At 42.0% G+C, this 19,557-nt stretch overlaps 1 protein-coding gene across 3 annotated transcripts in view; it reads left to right on the top strand.

The window, feature by feature from the left end:
• The window catches only part of LOC309696637 (natural resistance-associated macrophage protein 2-like), a 32,159-nt gene extending 15,197 nt beyond the window's left edge, over positions 1 to 16,962 (top strand). For all 3 annotated transcript variants that reach the window (XM_082517937.1, XM_082517938.1, XM_082517939.1), the window contains 8 exons: positions 88 to 243; positions 330 to 488; positions 595 to 681; positions 3,410 to 3,529; positions 3,808 to 3,957; positions 7,953 to 8,026; positions 13,683 to 13,836; positions 15,420 to 16,962. In XM_082517937.1, the coding sequence (XP_082374063.1) occupies positions 88 to 243; positions 330 to 488; positions 595 to 681; positions 3,410 to 3,529; positions 3,808 to 3,957; positions 7,953 to 8,026; positions 13,683 to 13,836; positions 15,420 to 15,527 (1,008 nt within the window). In that variant the 3' untranslated portion in view covers positions 15,528 to 16,962. The remainder of the gene's footprint in view (positions 1 to 87; positions 244 to 329; positions 489 to 594; positions 682 to 3,409; positions 3,530 to 3,807; positions 3,958 to 7,952; positions 8,027 to 13,682; positions 13,837 to 15,419) is intronic.
• The last annotated feature ends 2,595 nt before the right edge of the window (positions 16,963 to 19,557 follow it).

Raw genomic sequence — 19,557 nt, forward strand, 5'->3', positions numbered from 1 at the left:
CCAAGTGTCTCTGGTCTCTTCAGGTTCGTCCTAATTTACATCTTCTAAATGTTTTGCTTTTGAAATCACTCTTTGCTTCCTTTTCAGTATGTAACAGTGGGTCCAGACCAAGGCCAGCTGCTGAAGGGGATGTTTGTGCCGTACTGCGAGGGCTGCGGACCCGTCCAGCTGACTCAGGCCGTCGGCATCGTGGGCGCCGTCATCATGCCTCACAACATTTACCTCCACTCTGCTCTCGTCAAGGTCAGACAGTAATGAAATCCCTGCTTAATCAGCTGTGTGAAACCTGCATTGGCATCGTCAGTGAGTTTCTAAATCTTCTCTCTCAGTCTCGAGAAGTAGATCGGTCAAACAAAAAAGAGGTAAAAGAGGCCAACAAATACTTCTTCATCGAGTCGACCGTCGCACTGTTTGTCTCTTTCCTCATCAATGTGTTTGTGGTGGCCGTCTTTGCTGAGGCTTTCTATCAGCGCACAAATGAAGAGGTGGTAAGTATCTCTGCAGCTGCTTTATGATCTAATAAAAGTTCAGAGTCGAGATGGAAATTCAGCAGTCTGTTTTGCTTTCCTCCCTCCCCCCGTTTTCTTTTTTCAGTTCAATGTCTGTAATCAAACAGGCAGTCCGCATTTAGACCTGTTCCCTCTGAATAATGAAACTCTCAAGGTGGACATCTACAAAGGGGTAAGCTTTTATGTATGGGCTCAAAATGTGGTCATAAATATTTTGTACTTGTAAATCACTTTTGTATGTGTAAAAAGAATTTGTGTGTGTAAAAAAGATTTGTGTGTGGACCCCTGCAAGTTACAAGTACGAATTTTTTCTTCCTTTCATCTGATTGGTCAATGTCATGTCAATCACAAATGTAACAATCCAATCAGAGAACAGATGGGTTTGGCTGTTGGAGGGGCGCTTTTTTTTGAAACATGATAAGAAAAGTCTGTGACCATTTAAATGTATAACAAAACAAATATGTTTACAAATAAACAGGTAAAGATACTGTTGAATGCACGCCTCTCAGCATATTTGCTCATACCACATGTTTAAATTGAGTGCGATTATAAAGTAATAAGACTCAAACTACAGTGGTCCCTCGTTTATAGTGGTAGTTACGTTCTAAAAATAATCTGTGTGAAATCCGCGAAGTGGCTAACCTGATTTTTTTTTACAGTTATTATAGCTGTTTTAAGGCTGTAAAGCCACTCACTACACACTTTATACACTTTTCTCCGACAGGCTCGAACATTTCCACACTTTTCTCTGGTTTAAACACTCTAAAAGTTCAAACCTTCGTAGAAAAATAAGTCCAGTATTATAGAACGAAACGAAAGTCACCCGCGGTTGCCTTTGATGGTGCAAAACATTTCATCGAAATTTTTGTTTGTTGGAGAAAACTTACAAACATACAGTACCTCACTTCAGAGTCACATTGGTAGTGATCGAAGATTTAGGTAAATTTGACAAGGTGAACCAATGACTGTATAAAACATGGACGACGCGACAGCTCCCCAAGAATGAAGCCAAAACGTCTCTATCGCCCCCTGGTGTCTGGCTGCAGTATAGGTCATAAACCCCGCCTCCTCCATGTTAGCGGATAGGACCATTGACAGTCATTGAGGTGAATCAGAAATACTTTATTAATCCAGAAGGAAATGGTCTACAGCCAATCAGAATACAGAACACAATGTGCTGTTTAAAAAAAAAACAAAAAAAAAAAACATGCAAAATTGCATAAAAAAGATCTACAAAACAGCGAGACCACGAAAGGTGAACCGCGTTATAGCGAAGGACCACTGTATACCAAAACTTGACCTAATTTAAAGATTTTTAAGGTCATCTCCTTGTGCATGTCTGAAATGCTATTTTTTTTATGCTTCTTGCAATTCCCGTTGAGATCAGTGATGAACAACAGCTAAAATCGAAGTCTGTGCAAAGATGTGAATTGATGCAAATTCAGACCAGGTGACACATTTAGAGGCAAACACGTGTCTGCAAGCTTTGATCCACACAAAATGCGAACTTTGTTTTTTCCTTCAGAGCTGGCATCAATTAAAAAAGCTGCTGGAACGCAATTTAAGATTTTGGCCCATATTCACATGATAGTGTTACACAGTTGATGCAAATCGTCCGTTTAACCTCATCTATTCAATTGACATCTACCATCCGAATGTTGCAGCAAAAATAAAGAACACTTTTCTCCTATTGCCCAGTTTTGCTGAGCCTCTGTGTATTGGAGCCTGTTGCCTGCTCTTAGCAGACAGGAGTGGCACTGGTGTGGTCTTTTGCATTCAGAGATGCTCTTCTGCATGCTTTGGTTGGATTTTTTCCCCCGAGAACAGCTGCTCCCTAGATATTTTTCTCTTTTTCGGGCCACTTTCTGTAAACACTAGAGATGGTTGTTAATTATTTAAATCACAACGTGTTTAGCAGCAAGTTCTCTTTACCGTTCCTGAATGTATTGATCTGCTAACATTTAATTAACTCATTAGAGCTTTGCCTTAATAAGCAGTTGAACTGTATCTAATGAAGTGACCGTATGTAGTGGAATTACAAGAAAAGGAGTGAACGAACTTAAGGGAAAATATTTGTGGCTTTTTTTCAGAAACTGTGTGGACACATTTGGTCTGAGCATACTTATACTTGCATATGCATGTGTGATTTCACCACAGAGCTTTAAATTGCACAAAGAGCTATCATCAGCTTCTGCGTCAAATTGACTCAGAGCGCTTGCTGGGGATCATCACTGATCTCCAGCTACGGCCCAGAAAACAAATAGAAAAGCTCGGGGTCATTTCTTATTTTTAAATTTAAAGGCTCATTCATGCATGTGTTGCTACATCAGATTATCTATCCAACCAATCACTCGTTTTATTTGCTGATTATCCAGCTAAGGTCTGTCCATCACATTCTATTGCCGTATATTATGTCGTTTTCCACACTGTTATGAAATATTCCTGTAATAAATCAAAGACACCCATCAGTACAGCTCATTGGGCTACACTGTAGGGAATAAAGGATTCCTACGCTGTAATTAAAAGCAGAAGTTATCCGTGAATTCACAGAAATTGTTGTTTTTTTTTTCACTATTTTAAAAAAAGTGGTGTGTTTGACGCCCCTGCTTGCGAACAGAACTCGGGGTGTTTGTAGCCTCCGTGTAGTTTATTCAGTAAAACTTAAAAGCACATAAACAGGTCAAATTTGCAGCACATAATGACAGGATTGTGTTTTATATAATATTTCTGAGATCATCTGGATTCAAGCCCTGCAGGAAATGGTGACAATGACATTAACATGCATTTATTCTTAACTCCCTCTCTGGTTTTAGTGGCAGCAAAGTGGGCCTGCGCTGGTTTTGCAGAGCATGTTTTCTGTTTTTTATCCACTGTCATCTGTGTTTGCGTGTCTGTAACAGGGAGTGGTGCTCGGCTGTTTCTTTGGCCCAGCTGCTCTCTACATATGGGCCGTGGGGATCCTTGCAGCTGGTCAGAGCTCCACCATGACTGGAACATACTCCGGCCAGTTTGTCATGGAGGTCAGTGAGAAAGGAAGAACCAGATGTGAACAAAAACCACATGTAAAGCTCAAACAGTGGAAATGTCAGCACTAACTCTTTCCCTTTAACGCAGATATGTTCTCCCATTCTTTCTTTACTTGAGCCCTTTATTTGGCCTGTTCAAAAGCTCCTGCGTGTAATTTACTTATTTACTTATAATCACGTACAGCTGCAGTCGGTTTGCTTCACTAAATCTTTTGTAAACAAGCCCCGTTTTCTTGTAAATGTCACCGACTCATTTGTTCTTCTTCCCTCAGGGCTTCTTAAACTTGCGCTGGTCACGTTTCGCTCGGGTGTTGCTGACCCGCACGCTTGCCATCATGCCCACCCTGCTCGTGGCCATCTTCCAGGACGTGCAGCACCTGACAGGCATGAATGACTTCCTGAACGTGCTGCAGAGCATGCAGGTCAGACAGAGGTTAAAACCAGTTCAGCTTCATTCAACCATCCGCCAACAGCACCACTATTCTTTTAGGCTTATTTATCTTTGTAGTGCTGTTCTTATTAAGTGCATTAAGGTCATTAACATAACTTAAATGCACAAGCAAGCAGGACTGGTTTTCAGGTTTTGGATCAAGTTCTAGGTTGGTAAAATCAAAACAGGCTGTACTCTTATCGTTAAATGATAAGATAAGACTGTCTAAGTGGCAATAAGAATGCCTCGTTGGAAAAAAGAAACAGGGTTGACCCAGTTGCTTCAGATGTAATCCTGCAGTATGAAAGAATTTATTGTCTGTAGTGAATAAAATGTTGCCAGACTGGGTCCAGTTGCTTCAGAAATATTGAATACACAGCACGAATGAGTTGCAAAGCATCTTTGTTACTTAATTTGTGTGTAATTAATGTTCCTGCATACTTAATATACACTGATTCACAGTCCCCAAGGAAAGCAGGCAAACCTTAGGTCCAGGCATTCATGTGGATATTACTTTGATACATAATAACTACTTTATTTTCTTTAAAGGAACCCATTCTGTTCTATTTCAGCTCTGTATAATTATCCCCAGAGGCTACTACAGTAGCTTTAAGCAGCTTAAGCATCTCTCCCTTTAAGCTGACTTCTTCTGATTGGCTGCACCACACAAACAAAAGGTTTGAGCGGTAGATGGACGAGTTTCTGTATTCCTGAGTTGACCATGTTTGTGATATTCGCTCCCAGATATTTCATACTGATCCAAGACAAAAAACCTGTCTGAAACAGTTTATGCCTAATTCTGTGGAGAATCTTTGTAGAGCCTAGGATGTAACTTATGTAAGGGCCCAGTGTCATTGCCCACATGTATGCTTCTCTAGTGTGGTGCATACGTGTTAATCACAGTGCCTGTCCCGAAAGTCCTAATATATTATATTGATGCTATGATTATTATTCCTTATACTGAGGCGGTTATTGTTATTCTCTCGCTGATAAATTCAAAAACAGCAGTGAAAATGTTGCAGGTGTTAATCACCATTATAAGTCAGGTTTACTCATCGTGGTTTGTGCTGCTCAGTGTGTGAAAACAGTTAAATATGATCATTAATCTTTATTGCTTAAAAACAGCAATATATCATCTGGACGTTTTCAGTGGGAGAAACATTTTATCACTCCCACTGAAATTGCTCCATCCAGATGGATCGGCTTTCTGGGATTTCCTTACCTGGATGAGTGAGCGTGCATTAGGACAGATGCATGCTCAGATAAGCTAAGCAAGACAAAAATTACAGGGGAAAAATTCAGCTGTACCACTGTCTGCATAGTGGGATTGGTCATGTGTAGAACTACATCTTAAAACTGATAAATGAACATAAAAGAGCTTAAAGGCATTAAGCCTCCTCAATTGAAATCACTGTGCATCACTGCAGATTAATTTATACATGAGGTTTCTTGAAGGTGTTGACTGCAGCAGCTACAAACACTGCAGCTATGCATCATTGTAGTCTATCATTATAACAGCAGGTGTCCTGCAAACAGGTGTAAAGAAGCATTTTCACTCTTTCCATAACTAGGAAGGGAAAATGTTTGCTTGTGCGTACATCGTACGACATTGTGTATAACTACCTTCATCATGTCTCATTTGATCTGTAATAACATGTCTACTAATATGTTTTTGGGGGAAGTTTTCATAACATGAGGAACAAAAACCTGAAGACTTCCTCAGGGTTTTTTCTCAGGGCGAGGTGTTAGCTAAAAACCAGAGTTACACCACTCTGTAACTCTGGTTTTTAGCTAACACCTCGCCCTGAGAAAAAACCCTGAGGAAGTCTTCAGGTTTTTGTTCCTCATGTTATGAAAACTTCCCCCAAAAACATATGTGGATTATAAAGGCAGTGGGCATGGAGGTTTTAATGGAAAAACACGAGCTGCATCTGGGAAATGTGGGATCAATCCTTTTTGGGGGACTTTAATTTACTCCTCAGTTTCCCTCAACTTTACAAGCACCTAGAATCAAACAAACACCACATCCCTTTGAAAAGATAAGTTTGGACACTTATTCCTTAGAGACATCAACACTGAACACATCAAAACCATGCCATAGTTATTGATATGGAAATATTTGTTGGCTGTCAAACAAACTCAGCTGGGTTTTGGTCAGATTGCTGCAGAGGTCAGGTCACTCCATCACTCTATTTCTTGGTCAAGCAGCTCTTACGGTGCTGCTGGAAAAACAAATTATGGCCCCACTGAGCATGAACCACATGGGATGGCGTTTCGCTGTGGGATGTTGTGGTAGCCATGCTGTTCAAGTGTTGCCTTGAATTCTCAATAAATCACCAACCGTGTCTCATGCTTCACAGTGGGAACCACACATGCAGATAACATCCGTTCACCTTGACTGTGCCTCACAAAGACACAGAGCTCACATCTGGATTCATCCAGATGTCTAATATTTGTTCCTCCAAGTTTTCTTCTTCTTCTTGGTCTTCTGAAGTCTTGGATTCTTTGCAGCATTTCTATCATAAAGGAATCATCAGTGGTCTGATGTGAGCTGTAGTCTGAATTATTGATTTCCAGTGCTCAAACTTCCAAACTTAACAAGAGAATTTCTAGATTTTTTTAAGCATTGCTTAAAAAACTGTTGTTGTTTTTTAACCAAAAACATTTACAACCTCATAAAGCTGAATGTAATGATACTGTGTAAAGTTAAATAAATCCAGTCGAGCCATTTAAGACCACTAAAATCAACAGTTTTGCTCTGCATTGCACAAAATAATGAAAAACCTTTTAAATAAGTAGGGTTTCTAAAAATGTTAACAGTAATACTTAGTGTATGTAGTATTTGAATGTAGTAATACTACATTCAGTATGATTATTACAGCTTTAGTTAGTTATTTGCTGTTAACTAACAAATAGTTGATAACTAGTAATATCTCCAGAATTTATGTAAACCTTTCACCACCAGGGGGCAGCAGTTTAGCGGGAAATGTTTTTTAGATGCCTCACTCCTCTTTGAAGTCACTCATATAAAGCCAGGGACACCTTGTTGTTCCTCCTGTGCATGCGAAGCGTTGTAGGAGAGTCACCCCCGTGTAAACCACACCTGCTTAAAACCACAAGTTCCTTTCCTAAAGCTAACATAACTGTCTCCTTGGAAGCGGCCTCACTGTGTCGAGTTTACTTGCTTTCTCCAGGTATTACAGCGTCCTCACACAGTCCAAAGACATGCATGGGGTTGAGTTCATTGATATAATTCTAAATTTAGTTGTATATCTCTGTGTCAGCCCCTGCAGCAGAAATAAATAAATAAGAAGATCTTTGTAAAATCTCAAAATACACAATTATTTAAAAAGTACATCAAGATTACATTCATTTGCAGCACCATCTTGTGATACAGACTGGTATTACATCAAAGACCAGCTCTAATTCATCTTCAGTAGATATCACTTCAACACAATACATTTGAGATGTGTTTGTTTTTTCACATGCTCCAGTGTTTGGTGTATGGTAATGTGTAGTGTGAAGCCTAAAATAACCAGGCCAAAGCCAATCAAGTAAATAACACGGTGCTATGTGAATGGACTGAGTGCAAAGACTGAGACTTAAATGCTGCCAGTTTCATTGATTAGCTCTGCCAACAAGGAGCCTGCCAGACAACACAGAGGGACAAACAAAGGAAAACATCTGCCAGTGAACTCCAACACTTCAAGTGCCCATAAAAACAGGAAAGCAGCTAAATAAGTATCAGAATAGTAAAATGTACCCTTTTTTCACTGATTTGAACTTCCTCATTTCATTACCTGAGTATTCTACCTAAACTTTACTACAAGTACAAGCAGACATAGAGGTAGCTAAAAAGAAAAAAAATTACAAAATCACTCCACATGTGCCAAAAGACTTCCCTCTGCACCTCCCAGTGGACGAAGAGGTTAACAGTTGGTGTGATCATTTAGTGTAACACATCATCTTCTTCTTCTTCTCTCCCAGCTGCCATTCGCCCTCATTCCCATCCTCACGTTTACCAGTTTGCCATCTCTCATGAACGAGTTTGCCAATGGACTGTAAGTAAATCAAATCAAACCTGCTTGTTTTTATTATAACCCTGTTCTTTAAACAAAGCAAAATACAAATCATATTATAAATGCGTATATATATTTAAATATATATTTAAATGCAAAGTGATGACACTGAAAAATTGTGGGGTTTTTGTTTGTTTGTTTTTTTTAAATAAAAGCTTCTTTTGAATTTGATACCAGCAACACCCTTAAATGGGAGCAACAAAAGACTGGAAAAAATGAGTAAAAAAACGTGACGCATCATCTGAGAGCAAATGCAGTTAATTAGTAACATAAGTATAAAATTACACAGAGAGTACCCCAGAGAGGAGGACTTTAGAAGCAAAAATGAGAAGGGGTTCAACACTGTGAGAGATTACAAGGGCAATTTGTTTAATAATTTGGAAATAATTTTCTTCAACATCAAATTGAAAAGAAATAGAGGAATTCATCATCTCAGAGAAATCTCTGTATACAAGGCAAAAGTTTAAAAGAGCTGCGATGCTGCAGTTAAAATCTCTGCATGGGCTCAGGAACACTTGGGAAACCCTCAGTGGTGCATCCACAAATATAAAGTTAAATATCCACCATGCAGACAGATCTAAACGCCATCAAGAAACGCCTGTTCAGGGCTCATTTAAGAGGCACTGTGGCCAAGTGGAGAGCCTGACCATCCTATGTCAAAGTTGGTATCTGTGCATGGATAATTTGCATATCTTTAAAGGCACCATCAGTGCTTAATGATGTGCGTGGGTTTTGGAGCAACATAAGCTGCCCTGCAGACTTTAGCAAGTCTTTGCCAAACCATGTTCTGCACGGTTCCACACATGCCAAGCACGAGGACATAACAAATATAACAAAGGCAACGGACCGGTAACTCATGGCAACGGACAGTTAACCCATAACAACGCATGTAAACGCATGGCAACGGACAGTTAACCCATAACAACGCATGTAAACGCATGGCAACGGACAGTTAACGCATGGCAACGGTCAGGTAACCCATGGCAACGGACCGGTTACCATGGCAACAGACCGGTTACCATGGCAACGGACCGGTAACCCATGGCAACGGACCGGTTACCATGGCAACGGACCGGTAACCCATGGCAACGGACAGTTAACCCATAACAACGCATGTAAACGCATGGCAACGGACAGTTAACCCATAACAACGCATGTAAACGCATGGCAATGGACAGTTAACCCATAACAACGCATGTAAACGCATGGCAACGGACAGATAACCCATGGCAACGGACAGTTAACCCATAACAACGCATGTTAACGCATGGCAACGGACAGATAACCCATGGCAACGGACAGTTAACCCATAACAACGCATGTAAACCCATGGCAACGGACAGTTAACGCATGGCAACGGACAGTTAACCCATGGCAACGGACAGTTAACCCATAACAATGCATGTAAACGCATGGCAACGGACAGTTAACATGGCAACGGACAGTTAACATGGCAACGGACAGTTAACCCATGGCAACGGTCAGGTAACCCATGGCAACGGACCGGTTACCATGGCAACGGACCGGTAACCCATGGCAACGGACCGGTTACCATGGCAACGGACCGGTAACCCATGGCAACGGACAGTTAACCCATAACAACGCATGTAAACGCATGGCAACGGACAGTTAACCCATAACAACGCATGTAAACGCATGGCAACGGACAGATAACCCATGGCAACGGACAGATAACCCATGGCAACGGACAGTTAACCCATAACAACGCATGTTAACGCATGGCAACGGACAGATAACCCATGGCAACGGACAGTTAACCCATAACAACGCATGTAAACCCATGGCAACGGACAGTTAACCCATGGCAACGGACAGTTAACCCATGGCAACGGACAGTTAACCCATAACAACGCATGTAAACCCATGGCAACGGACAGTTAACGCATGGCAACGGACAGTTAACCCATGGCAACGGACAGTTAACCCATAACAATGCATGTAAACGCATGGCAACGGACAGTTAACGCATGGCAACGGACAGTTAACCCATGGCAACGGTCAGGTAACCCATGGCAACGGACCGGTTACCATGGCAACGGACCGGTTACCATGGCAACGGACCGGTAACCCATGGCAACGGACCGGTTACCATGGCAACGGACCGGTAACCCATGGCAACGGACAGTTAACCCATAACAACGCATGTAAACGCATGGCAACGGACAGTTAACCCATAACAACTCATGTAAACGCATGGCAACGGACAGTTAACCCATAACAACGCATGTAAACGCATGGCAACGGACAGATAACCCATGGCAACGGACAGTTAACCCATAACAACGCATGTTAACGCATGGCAACGGACAGATAACCCATGGCAACGGACAGTTAACCCATAACAACGCATGTAAACCCATGGCAACGGACAGTTAACGCATGGCAACGGACAGTTAACCCATGGCAACGGACAGTTAACCCATAACAATGCATGTAAACGCATGGCAACGGACAGTTAACGCATGGCAACGGACAGTTAACCCATGGCAACGGTCAGGTAACCCATGGCAACGGACCGGTTACCATGGCAACGGACCGGTTACCATGGCAACGGACAGTTAACCCATAACAACGCATGTAAACGCATGGCAACGGACAGTTAACCCATAACAACGCATGTAAACCCATGGCAACGGACAGTTAACCCATGGCAACGGACAGTTAACCCATGGCAACGGACAGTTAACCCATAACAACGCATGTAAACCCATGGCAACGGACAGTTAACGCATGGCAACGGACAGTTAACCCATGGCAACGGACAGTTAACCCATAACAATGCATGTAAACGCATGGCAACGGACAGTTAACGCATGGCAACGGACAGTTAACCCATGGCAACGGACAGTTAACGCATGGCAACGGACAGTTAACCCATGGCAACGGACAGTTAACCCATGGCAACGGTCAGGTAACCCATGGCAACGGACCGGTTACCATGGCAACGGACCGGTAACCCATGGCAACGGACCGGTTACCATGGCAACGGACCGGTAACCCATGGCAACGGACAGTTAACCCATAACAACGCATGTAAACGCATGGCAACGGACAGTTAACCCATAACAACTCATGTAAACGCATGGCAACGGACAGTTAACCCATAACAACTCATGTAAACGCATGGCAACGGACAGTTAACCCATAACAACGCATGTAAACGCATGGCAACGGACAGTTAACCCATAACAACGCATGTAAACGCATGGCAACGGACAGATAACCCATGGCAACGGACAGTTAACCCATAACAACGCATGTTAACGCATGGCAACGGACAGATAACCCATGGCAACGGACAGTTAACGCATGGCAACGGACAGTTAACCCATGGCAACGGACAGTTAACCCATAACAATGCATGTAAACGCATGGCAACGGACAGTTAACGAATGGCAACGGACAGTTAACCCATGGCAACGGTCAGGTAACCCATGGCAACGGACCGGTTACCATGGCAACGGACCGGTAACCCATGGCAACGGACCGGTTACCATGGCAACGGACCGGTAACCCATGGCAACGGACCGGTTACCATGGCAACGGACCGGTAACCCATGGCAACGGACAGTTAACCCATAACAACACATGTAAACGCATGGCAACGGACAGTTAACGCATGGCAACGGTCAGGTAACCCATGGCAACGGACCGGTTACCATGGCAACAGACCGGTTACCATGGCAACGGACCGGTTACCATGGCAACGGACCGGTAACCCATGGCAACGGACGGTTACCATGGCAACGGACCGGTTACCATGGCAACGGACCGGTAACCCATGGCAACGGACCGGTTACCATGGCAACGGACCGGTAAACGCATGGCAACGGACAGTTAACGCATGGCAACGGTCAGGTAACCCATGGCAACGGACCGGTTACCATGGCAACAGACCGGTTACCATGGCAACGGACCGGTAACCCATGGCAACGGACGGTTACCATGGCAACGGACCGGTAACCCATGGCAACGGACAGTTAACCCATAACAACACATGTAAACGCATGGCAACGGACAGTTAACGCATGGCAACGGTCAGGTAACCCATGGCAACGGACCGGTTACTATGGCAACAGACCGGTTACCATGGCAACGGACCGGTAACCCATGGCAACGGACCGGTTACCATGGCAACGGACCGGTAACCCATGGCAACGGACGGTTACCATGGCAACGGACCGGTAACCCATGGCAACGGACAGTTAACCCATAACAACGCATGTAAACGCATGGCAACGGACAGTTAACCCATAACAACGCATGTAAACGCATGGCAACGGACAGTTAACCCATAACAACGCATGTAAACGCATGGCAACGGACAGTTAACGCATGGCAACGGACAGTTAACCCATGGCAACGGACCGGTAACCCATGGCAACGGACCGGTTACCATGGCCACGGACCGGTTACCATGGCAACGGACCGGTTACCCATGGCAACGGACAGTTAACCCATAACAACGCATGTAAACGCATGGCAACGGACAGTTAACGCATGGCAACGGACAGTTAACCCATGGCAACGGACAGGTAACCCATGGCAACGGACCGGTTACCATGGCAACGGACCGGTTACCATGGCAATGGACCGGTTACCATGGCAACGGACCGGTTACCCATGGCAACGGACAGTTAACCCATAACAACGCATGTAAACGCATGGCAACGGACAGTTAACCCATAACAACGCATGTAAACGCATGGCAACGGACAGTTAACCCATAACAACGCATGTAAACGCATGGCAACGGACAGATAACCCATGGCAACGAACAGTTAACCCATAACAACGCATGTGAACGCATGGCAATGGACAGTTTTGATTGATTGATTGATTGGTAATTTATTTCAACATGTGAACAATATACAAGTACATTTAGAAAAGAAATGAGAGAAAAAATATATATACTATACAAATTACATACAAAAAAACATTCTGATTAATTTACATGTTGAAAGGGAGTGGGAAGAAGTATACACTTATTTAATCCCACCCCTGTCCCATAAATTATCAGTGAATATTTAGTCAGCTTCCTTACTGATATAATTTGTAATAAAAATAGTGAACAGATTTCTGATATACTATATACTATAATATCACATCATGAATTTTTTGTTTGTTTGTTTTTAAATAGAGACATTCACTTAATTTAAATATTTTCCTTTTCTTTATAGATCGAGAAGATCATATTTTTATAACTCTTTTTGAACAGTTTTATGTTTGGACATTGCTTTAATTCCATATTCAGTTTCTTCCATAGTTTCACTCCTTGAACAGAAACACAAAAGCCTTTTCTTGTAGTACAAAGGAAGTGCTGAGCAGCTGAAATTTTATACCAGGCACGAATCTGAAAATATTTTGCTTTCAAATATAAAGCAGAAAGTCTCCTTAGTTTCCAAACTGAGATGAAACAAGAGTAAAACCTTACCATTGTCCCGACCTTTTTTTTTCCCCCCCCCAACTGGGGCATCGGTTTTTCAAAAATCCATAACATCTATTATTTTCATCAGCTGATGTGTTGTTTATGTGCCTTTTTAGCGCTAACACATCATCTGAACTTTTATTGGAGCGTGCCTCCCTTTAAACTTCACCCGTTCTTATCTTTCTGCAGAGTATTTAAGATAGGAGGCGGAGTGGTGATCTTGATCGTGTGTGCCATCAACATGTACTTCGTCGTAGTCTACGTGAGCATGCTGGGCAGCGTGTGGCTGTACGTGCTGTCGGCTTTCCTGTCCATAGCATACCTGGTGTTTGTTGGATACTTGGTAGGTAACAGCAGGTTGTATGGGAGCTGTCCTTGGCAGGGTTTAACTTTGTTTTACTGAGTGAACATTAACTTCTTGGGCATTTAATAGTCAAAGCGTGTTTTCACAAATCTTCAGAGAATTATCTCTGAGCTCCCAACTTAGCCTAAAATTATTAAAAAGGAATTCCAGCTTCAGAGTGATTTTGGAGCAACTCTGAACAAAAAAGGGACCAAAACTTTTACGTCAGTGAGGAGGTGTGGTTGTGGGTTTAATGGACCTTTTACTTTTTACATGCCAGAGCCCATCGATGACACGCATATAAAGGCACAATGCAATTTCTGCAGTTAAGCATTGTTATTACAGTGGCATGTTTAAATTGAGTTCAATTGGTTAACTAACCAGCCAATCAAAATGTTGATCATCAGCGAGATACATGAGAATTGCTCTTTGGGTCCATCTTTCACTTTTTTCCATCAGCAACTGTACAAAATATAGGAAAAGAAACACTCAAAGGCAGCTACGATAGCCTTTAATTAGTAATGTCCTCTTGTATAAATGAACACTATGAATCAATCACCACATCTTAACCCTGTAACACTGTGTCGTATTTTTAATTTTTGTGTCAATAAATTGCACAAAAATGCCAGATATTGTCCTCTTGCATACACGGTGGGGATAGCAGCACAGAACAGAGCAAGATCAATGACAACAGATTTGAGGTTGTTTAAGTCAGGAAAGTCAAATCAAAGAATTGGAGTGGAGGTGTGTTGTAAAGTGATGTGCCGATACAGGCCAGAGCTACAGCATGACCAGGTGGATGCAAGGATTTCAGCTGACGAGATTTGGAGTTTGGGGCAGAAATACCACAAATTTACTGCTTCTAGCCTCGTGGCCGTCAGTGTTTGCTGTTTTTTTTAACACGAAAAATTATTTTAAGATGTTAGTTATCATACTAAGCTTTTTAGACCATTAAAAAGTGATTGTCTGACTAAGTTGTCGGTGTGTATCGCTCTTGTATGTTTGGGTAATTTTGCTCCTTTTGCATTGCATTCTCTAATTTAAAGTTATGCAGCCACTTTGAGAAGTATTCAGGTCCCTTCACTTTATTAACACTTCTTTTGTTTCGAGTTTTAAAGCCTATAATAAACAAAATAAAAATATTTTATTTTTTTAAATGTTAGAAAGTCTCCGCTCCACTGAGCAGTACATAAACAGAACTGTTTAGCCAGGACTTTGCAGAAGCAGCTGCAGCTTTAAATCTCTTTGCGAGAGTGTCTGCAGGATTTGGACACCTGGATTTGGGCAGTTTTCTTTCCAGCAGATCCTCTTGAACTTTTCAAGGCTGGATGGGAAAGCATCTCTGGACTGCCGTCTTCATCTCCGCAGATGTTCTGTGAGGTTTAAATCTGGTCTTTGGCTAGTCCACTCAAGGACAGTCTTAGACATGTCCTGAAGGCTCTCCGGCGGGTCTGAATGCTTTCTCAAGTGATGCATAACTTGAACAAATTCATTCTGTAAACCTTTTTTTTTTTTTTTTTTTGGCCTGTGTGTGTGTGCTTTTTTTCTTTCTTTTTTTTATTCTGTCTTTTTTTGTGCTGCAGGTGTGGTTATGTCTGATCGCTCTGGGGGTGTCCTGGCTCGATCCGAGCACCAGGAGAGGGAACGACACGACCATCCTGATCCAGCGGCAGCCTGAGTTTGACTCATGACATTCGGGTCAAAGGTGCATCTGTGGACAACCTGACTGACTGTGTTTAGCTCCAGATGAAGTCTTATTTAGTCCCAAGTTATTTATACGAGATGTTTGTTGACTTTCAGATGAACTTTGACGTTTGGTTGGTGCTGTACAGATTTTTTTTTTTTAGTAATGAAGAAACAAATTTATTTGTCACTGTAACTTTATTAAAAGGTAACATGCTGATTGTGAAAAGCTTAGGTGAATTTTAAAGATTGACAGGTTTACAGACGTCTGATGTTTATAATCATTTTTTGAAGGACTTAATATGACAGAAAACATGTCAGGACTTTTTTAAGAAACCAAACAGACTGAATCCCTGTGAAGAAGATTTACAAATGATACCCAGGCTTTTAAAATCAGTGGTTTCATGTTCAGGAGGGAGTTTTAAAGTTTTAAAGACAAATTCATGTCTTCAAAAATGCCTTTCAACAACAAGGCAGTGACGTGCTGGATTTCAGCAGACATATTTTATTTTTACAGCTCACTATCACACATTTGCTCAAGAAGCTTCAGAATCTCAGCAGCATACGGAATCTTCTGACATGCAGCAGAGATAAGGAGAAACTTCCCCAAATGCAGGAAGTCGCTAAAGAAAAAAAGAGGTCAGGAAGAGCCGCTGAGGAAGGATCCAGGATGTTATGCTCAGAAAAGCAACAGTGCAGACTTCCAATGTGAACAACTGAGATGACAAAATTAGACCTTAAACGTCTGAAGAAACTGAATTTATCGGAGAGGTGTTAAGACGTGATGAAAAAAAGAAATATAAAAATAAATGAAGTAACAAAATCAGCTAAAATTGCACTAATATAATTAAACAGGAGAATAACGTGTAAGTTATTAATAAACAGACTCAATTTTTGTTCTTAAACGGCGCTAGAAGTGTGCAAAAACAAAGTTTTCTGGAAGTTCACTTACAAACGCTAAAGACCGCTTCAATCCAAGAAATACAGTAAACAAACATTTTTTGGTTTGGTTACATTTTTTGTATTTTGAGCTAATTGAATTCAAACTGCAGTTTCTCTTTCAGCCACAGGGAGGTGTTGCAGGCTTCAGGAGAGACTTCTCATTTACAGTAAACATTTCACTACCACAGCTTACAGCATAACACATTAAAGGACATGCAGGCTTACATCATGCCCATGTGCAGTCACCAAAAGCAGCGTTACTGTGTGAGACTAAATGACTGCTGAGCGCTGAGACTCGCTGCTGCTGCTGCTGCACATGCCTGTGGTGGTATGTCAGAAGAGTTGCAACTTATTGTGCAACTGAGAGCCAAACACTGCTTGTTTCACTGTTTGAATTCCAGTGCTGAAGTGCTTCGGCTTTGCGAGCTGAGCTGAGGCGGATGAACAGGTTTTTCTTTGCATTGTGGCGGGGAACTTTTTTTTTTTTCCTTCTCTCTCTCTCTCTCTCTCCCTGTCATGGAGGCAGACTTATGTAAGAGGGGAGAGTCTTCCCACCGCCCCTCTCTGTTTTTGTTTTTCTCAATGAGCCAATGTCTCCCTGCCTAGGCCTCACAGCCTGTCCAGTAGGCCCCTTTCCTGGAAACATAGCCTAGCAGAGGCCACTCAGGGGCAGGCCTGTGAGGTGGGAGGGTGGGGTGGGGGGGCTCTTCCAGCAAATCACATGATTTGACCCTACAGTCATAGCTCTACATGAGGCTCAGATGCTGCAAGAACATTTCAGCAGCCAGTTTGTCATCAGCATGATTGGATGCGGCTTTAATGCATGGCAGAGTGCATGAGGCTGTAAGTAGACTCCGTGCATCCCCAGGTGTGACATTTTTGAAGTAGAAACACAACATCTAAAGGACAGTGTGTGTGTGTGTGTGTGTGTGTGTGTGTGTGTGTGTGTGTGTGTGTGTGTGTGTTCTTTAAAGTCAGTTATGTCATTTATTTTTATGTTGTTGGCCTTAATGCCAAAATAAACTTGATGAACAGTTTTGCAGAGATTAAAAAAATATATTTTAGTATTTGATTATGCTCACCATGATATTTAAAAATGTAATATTGATAGAGTGTCAATAATGCACATGTGATAATAATTGTTTTTTTGTGTGCCATTTCCACAGCGATGGTTACAGACTCTCCTTTTGTAGTCTTTGCACTTATTTTAAGTTGAAGTTATTTGCCATAGATTAACATTGTAGCTATTTTTCTCTCTGTATATATTGCAATAATATTGATTCAGTCTGACAATAATTGTTAATTGAAAATCCATTATTGTGACAGCCCTACTTGATGGAAATTCAGTGATGTGTTTCATCCAATCTAAAGCTGATGCATCGAGCTTCTTTATTGTGTGTTTGTCTTTTATATTTCCAGTTACGTTGCTGTTAGAGCAGTGGTTCTCATTCTCAAAGTGGGGTCTGGGTTCGTAGCCATGAAGCAGTCTTTGCCTTCCCAGTAGATACATCTCTGGTGTTAACCCCAAATCATTCAGTTTTAATGCTGAAAACCTGCATTTAAAAATGATCAAACTTACACAAAACTTCACAGTTTCATCAATTTATCTCGACTGTTTTGGCCAATATTAGAACACAGTTGATGTTACTAAAATAATCATTTGCTTTGAATTAGTTAATTGACCTTCATTATATAATAAAGAACACAAAGATGTGAACATTTACACCATCCAAACAAATATCTTGTGCCCTTTACTCCCACTCATTTCAAATATGAGCCAGCAGAAGCTCTGATATGTTGTGACACATTATGCCACGTGTCTGACGTAGAAAGGCTAAAAATAATTCCCACGTAGTAATTTAAATACTAGCAGGATTAAAAGGTGGTTCTGGGAAATGTTTCCAAGAACCCCCTGGTCCCCGGCCCCCAAAAGGTTGAGAACCAGTGTGTTAGAGGTTAAAAAGTCAATGATTGATTTTTTTGTTTTTGGACAAATCTTTTGATTACCCTCGTTATGGTAGAAAGCACCGTAGTGTTTTTATCACTGTGGCTCACCAGAACTCACTGTTTTAATGAGTTTCAATTATTAAAATCATTAACTGTGTTATTGAATTGTAAACAAAAAGCTCCACACGGGGGGGGGGGGGTAGAAAATGCAATAAACACTAACATGGCTTCACATGTTGACTTTAAAAAATGTACGGGTGCACTTATTGCTCTTAAGTGGTTGCGCTTTGGTCCCGTTAGAGCACTGGAAGATTGGTGGAGGGTTACGCCTGCAGCACCCCCTCAACCCTTAGCCCTTTTAACAGCTGCTGACCCCGCTGCTCTTTTGCTGTCTTGGAGAGGAATACCAGAAGATGAGGGCAGCAGAACGCAGGCACTGATAATGAATTTCAAGTTGATTTAGTAAACAGTGGCATCAGCTTTAAACCACATGACATTTTCCAGCTGTGCGGCCCGTACTTGTTTTGTATATATTTTTACACCGAGCTGTCAGTGCTGCCTTAAAATGTCCCACACCAGGAATGCAAACAGCGGGGCCATTCTTGTTTATGTCTTGCATTGTGGCCGCTGTGGGCACTGGCTGAGCTCGCGGTATAATGGGCCCACATGTGTTTGGAATGGACCGTCTCAGCTGTGTAGTTATTCCTTTTATTAACAAGCTGCTTCTCCGTTTCTTCCTACAGGTTTACGGTCTGTGCCGCTTTCAGTGTGCTTTACATGTGTGTTTCGTGTGGTTAAATATAGCAGATATGTGCTGTTGCTTAATTTCACACCATATTTGCTTACTGTATGCTGCAGGGGAGAGGATCACTTTGATTTACTCAGAGGTCTTTGAGCTTTCAGAGGATGAGGAGGAGGCACTCTGCAGAACCTCCACGCTGTAAATATAAATATCTGGGGACCCGATGGTTGACCACATTGCCTAACATCATGTCAAACCCACTTCTGTTTATTTGAGCAAGGTCAAACAAATGTGTTTTAGTTCCAGCTGCTCAGAAAATCGCTATACTCGGTGTAGTGAAAATGATTATATAACACACAGGATTTGTCTGCAGTTCAATGCAACTTATTCAAATGAAAAACAACTAC

Source organism: Aulonocara stuartgranti (genome assembly GCF_965226115.1).
Source record: "Aulonocara stuartgranti genome assembly, chromosome: 20".
Classification (NCBI taxonomy): domain Eukaryota; kingdom Metazoa; phylum Chordata; class Actinopteri; order Cichliformes; family Cichlidae; genus Aulonocara; species Aulonocara stuartgranti.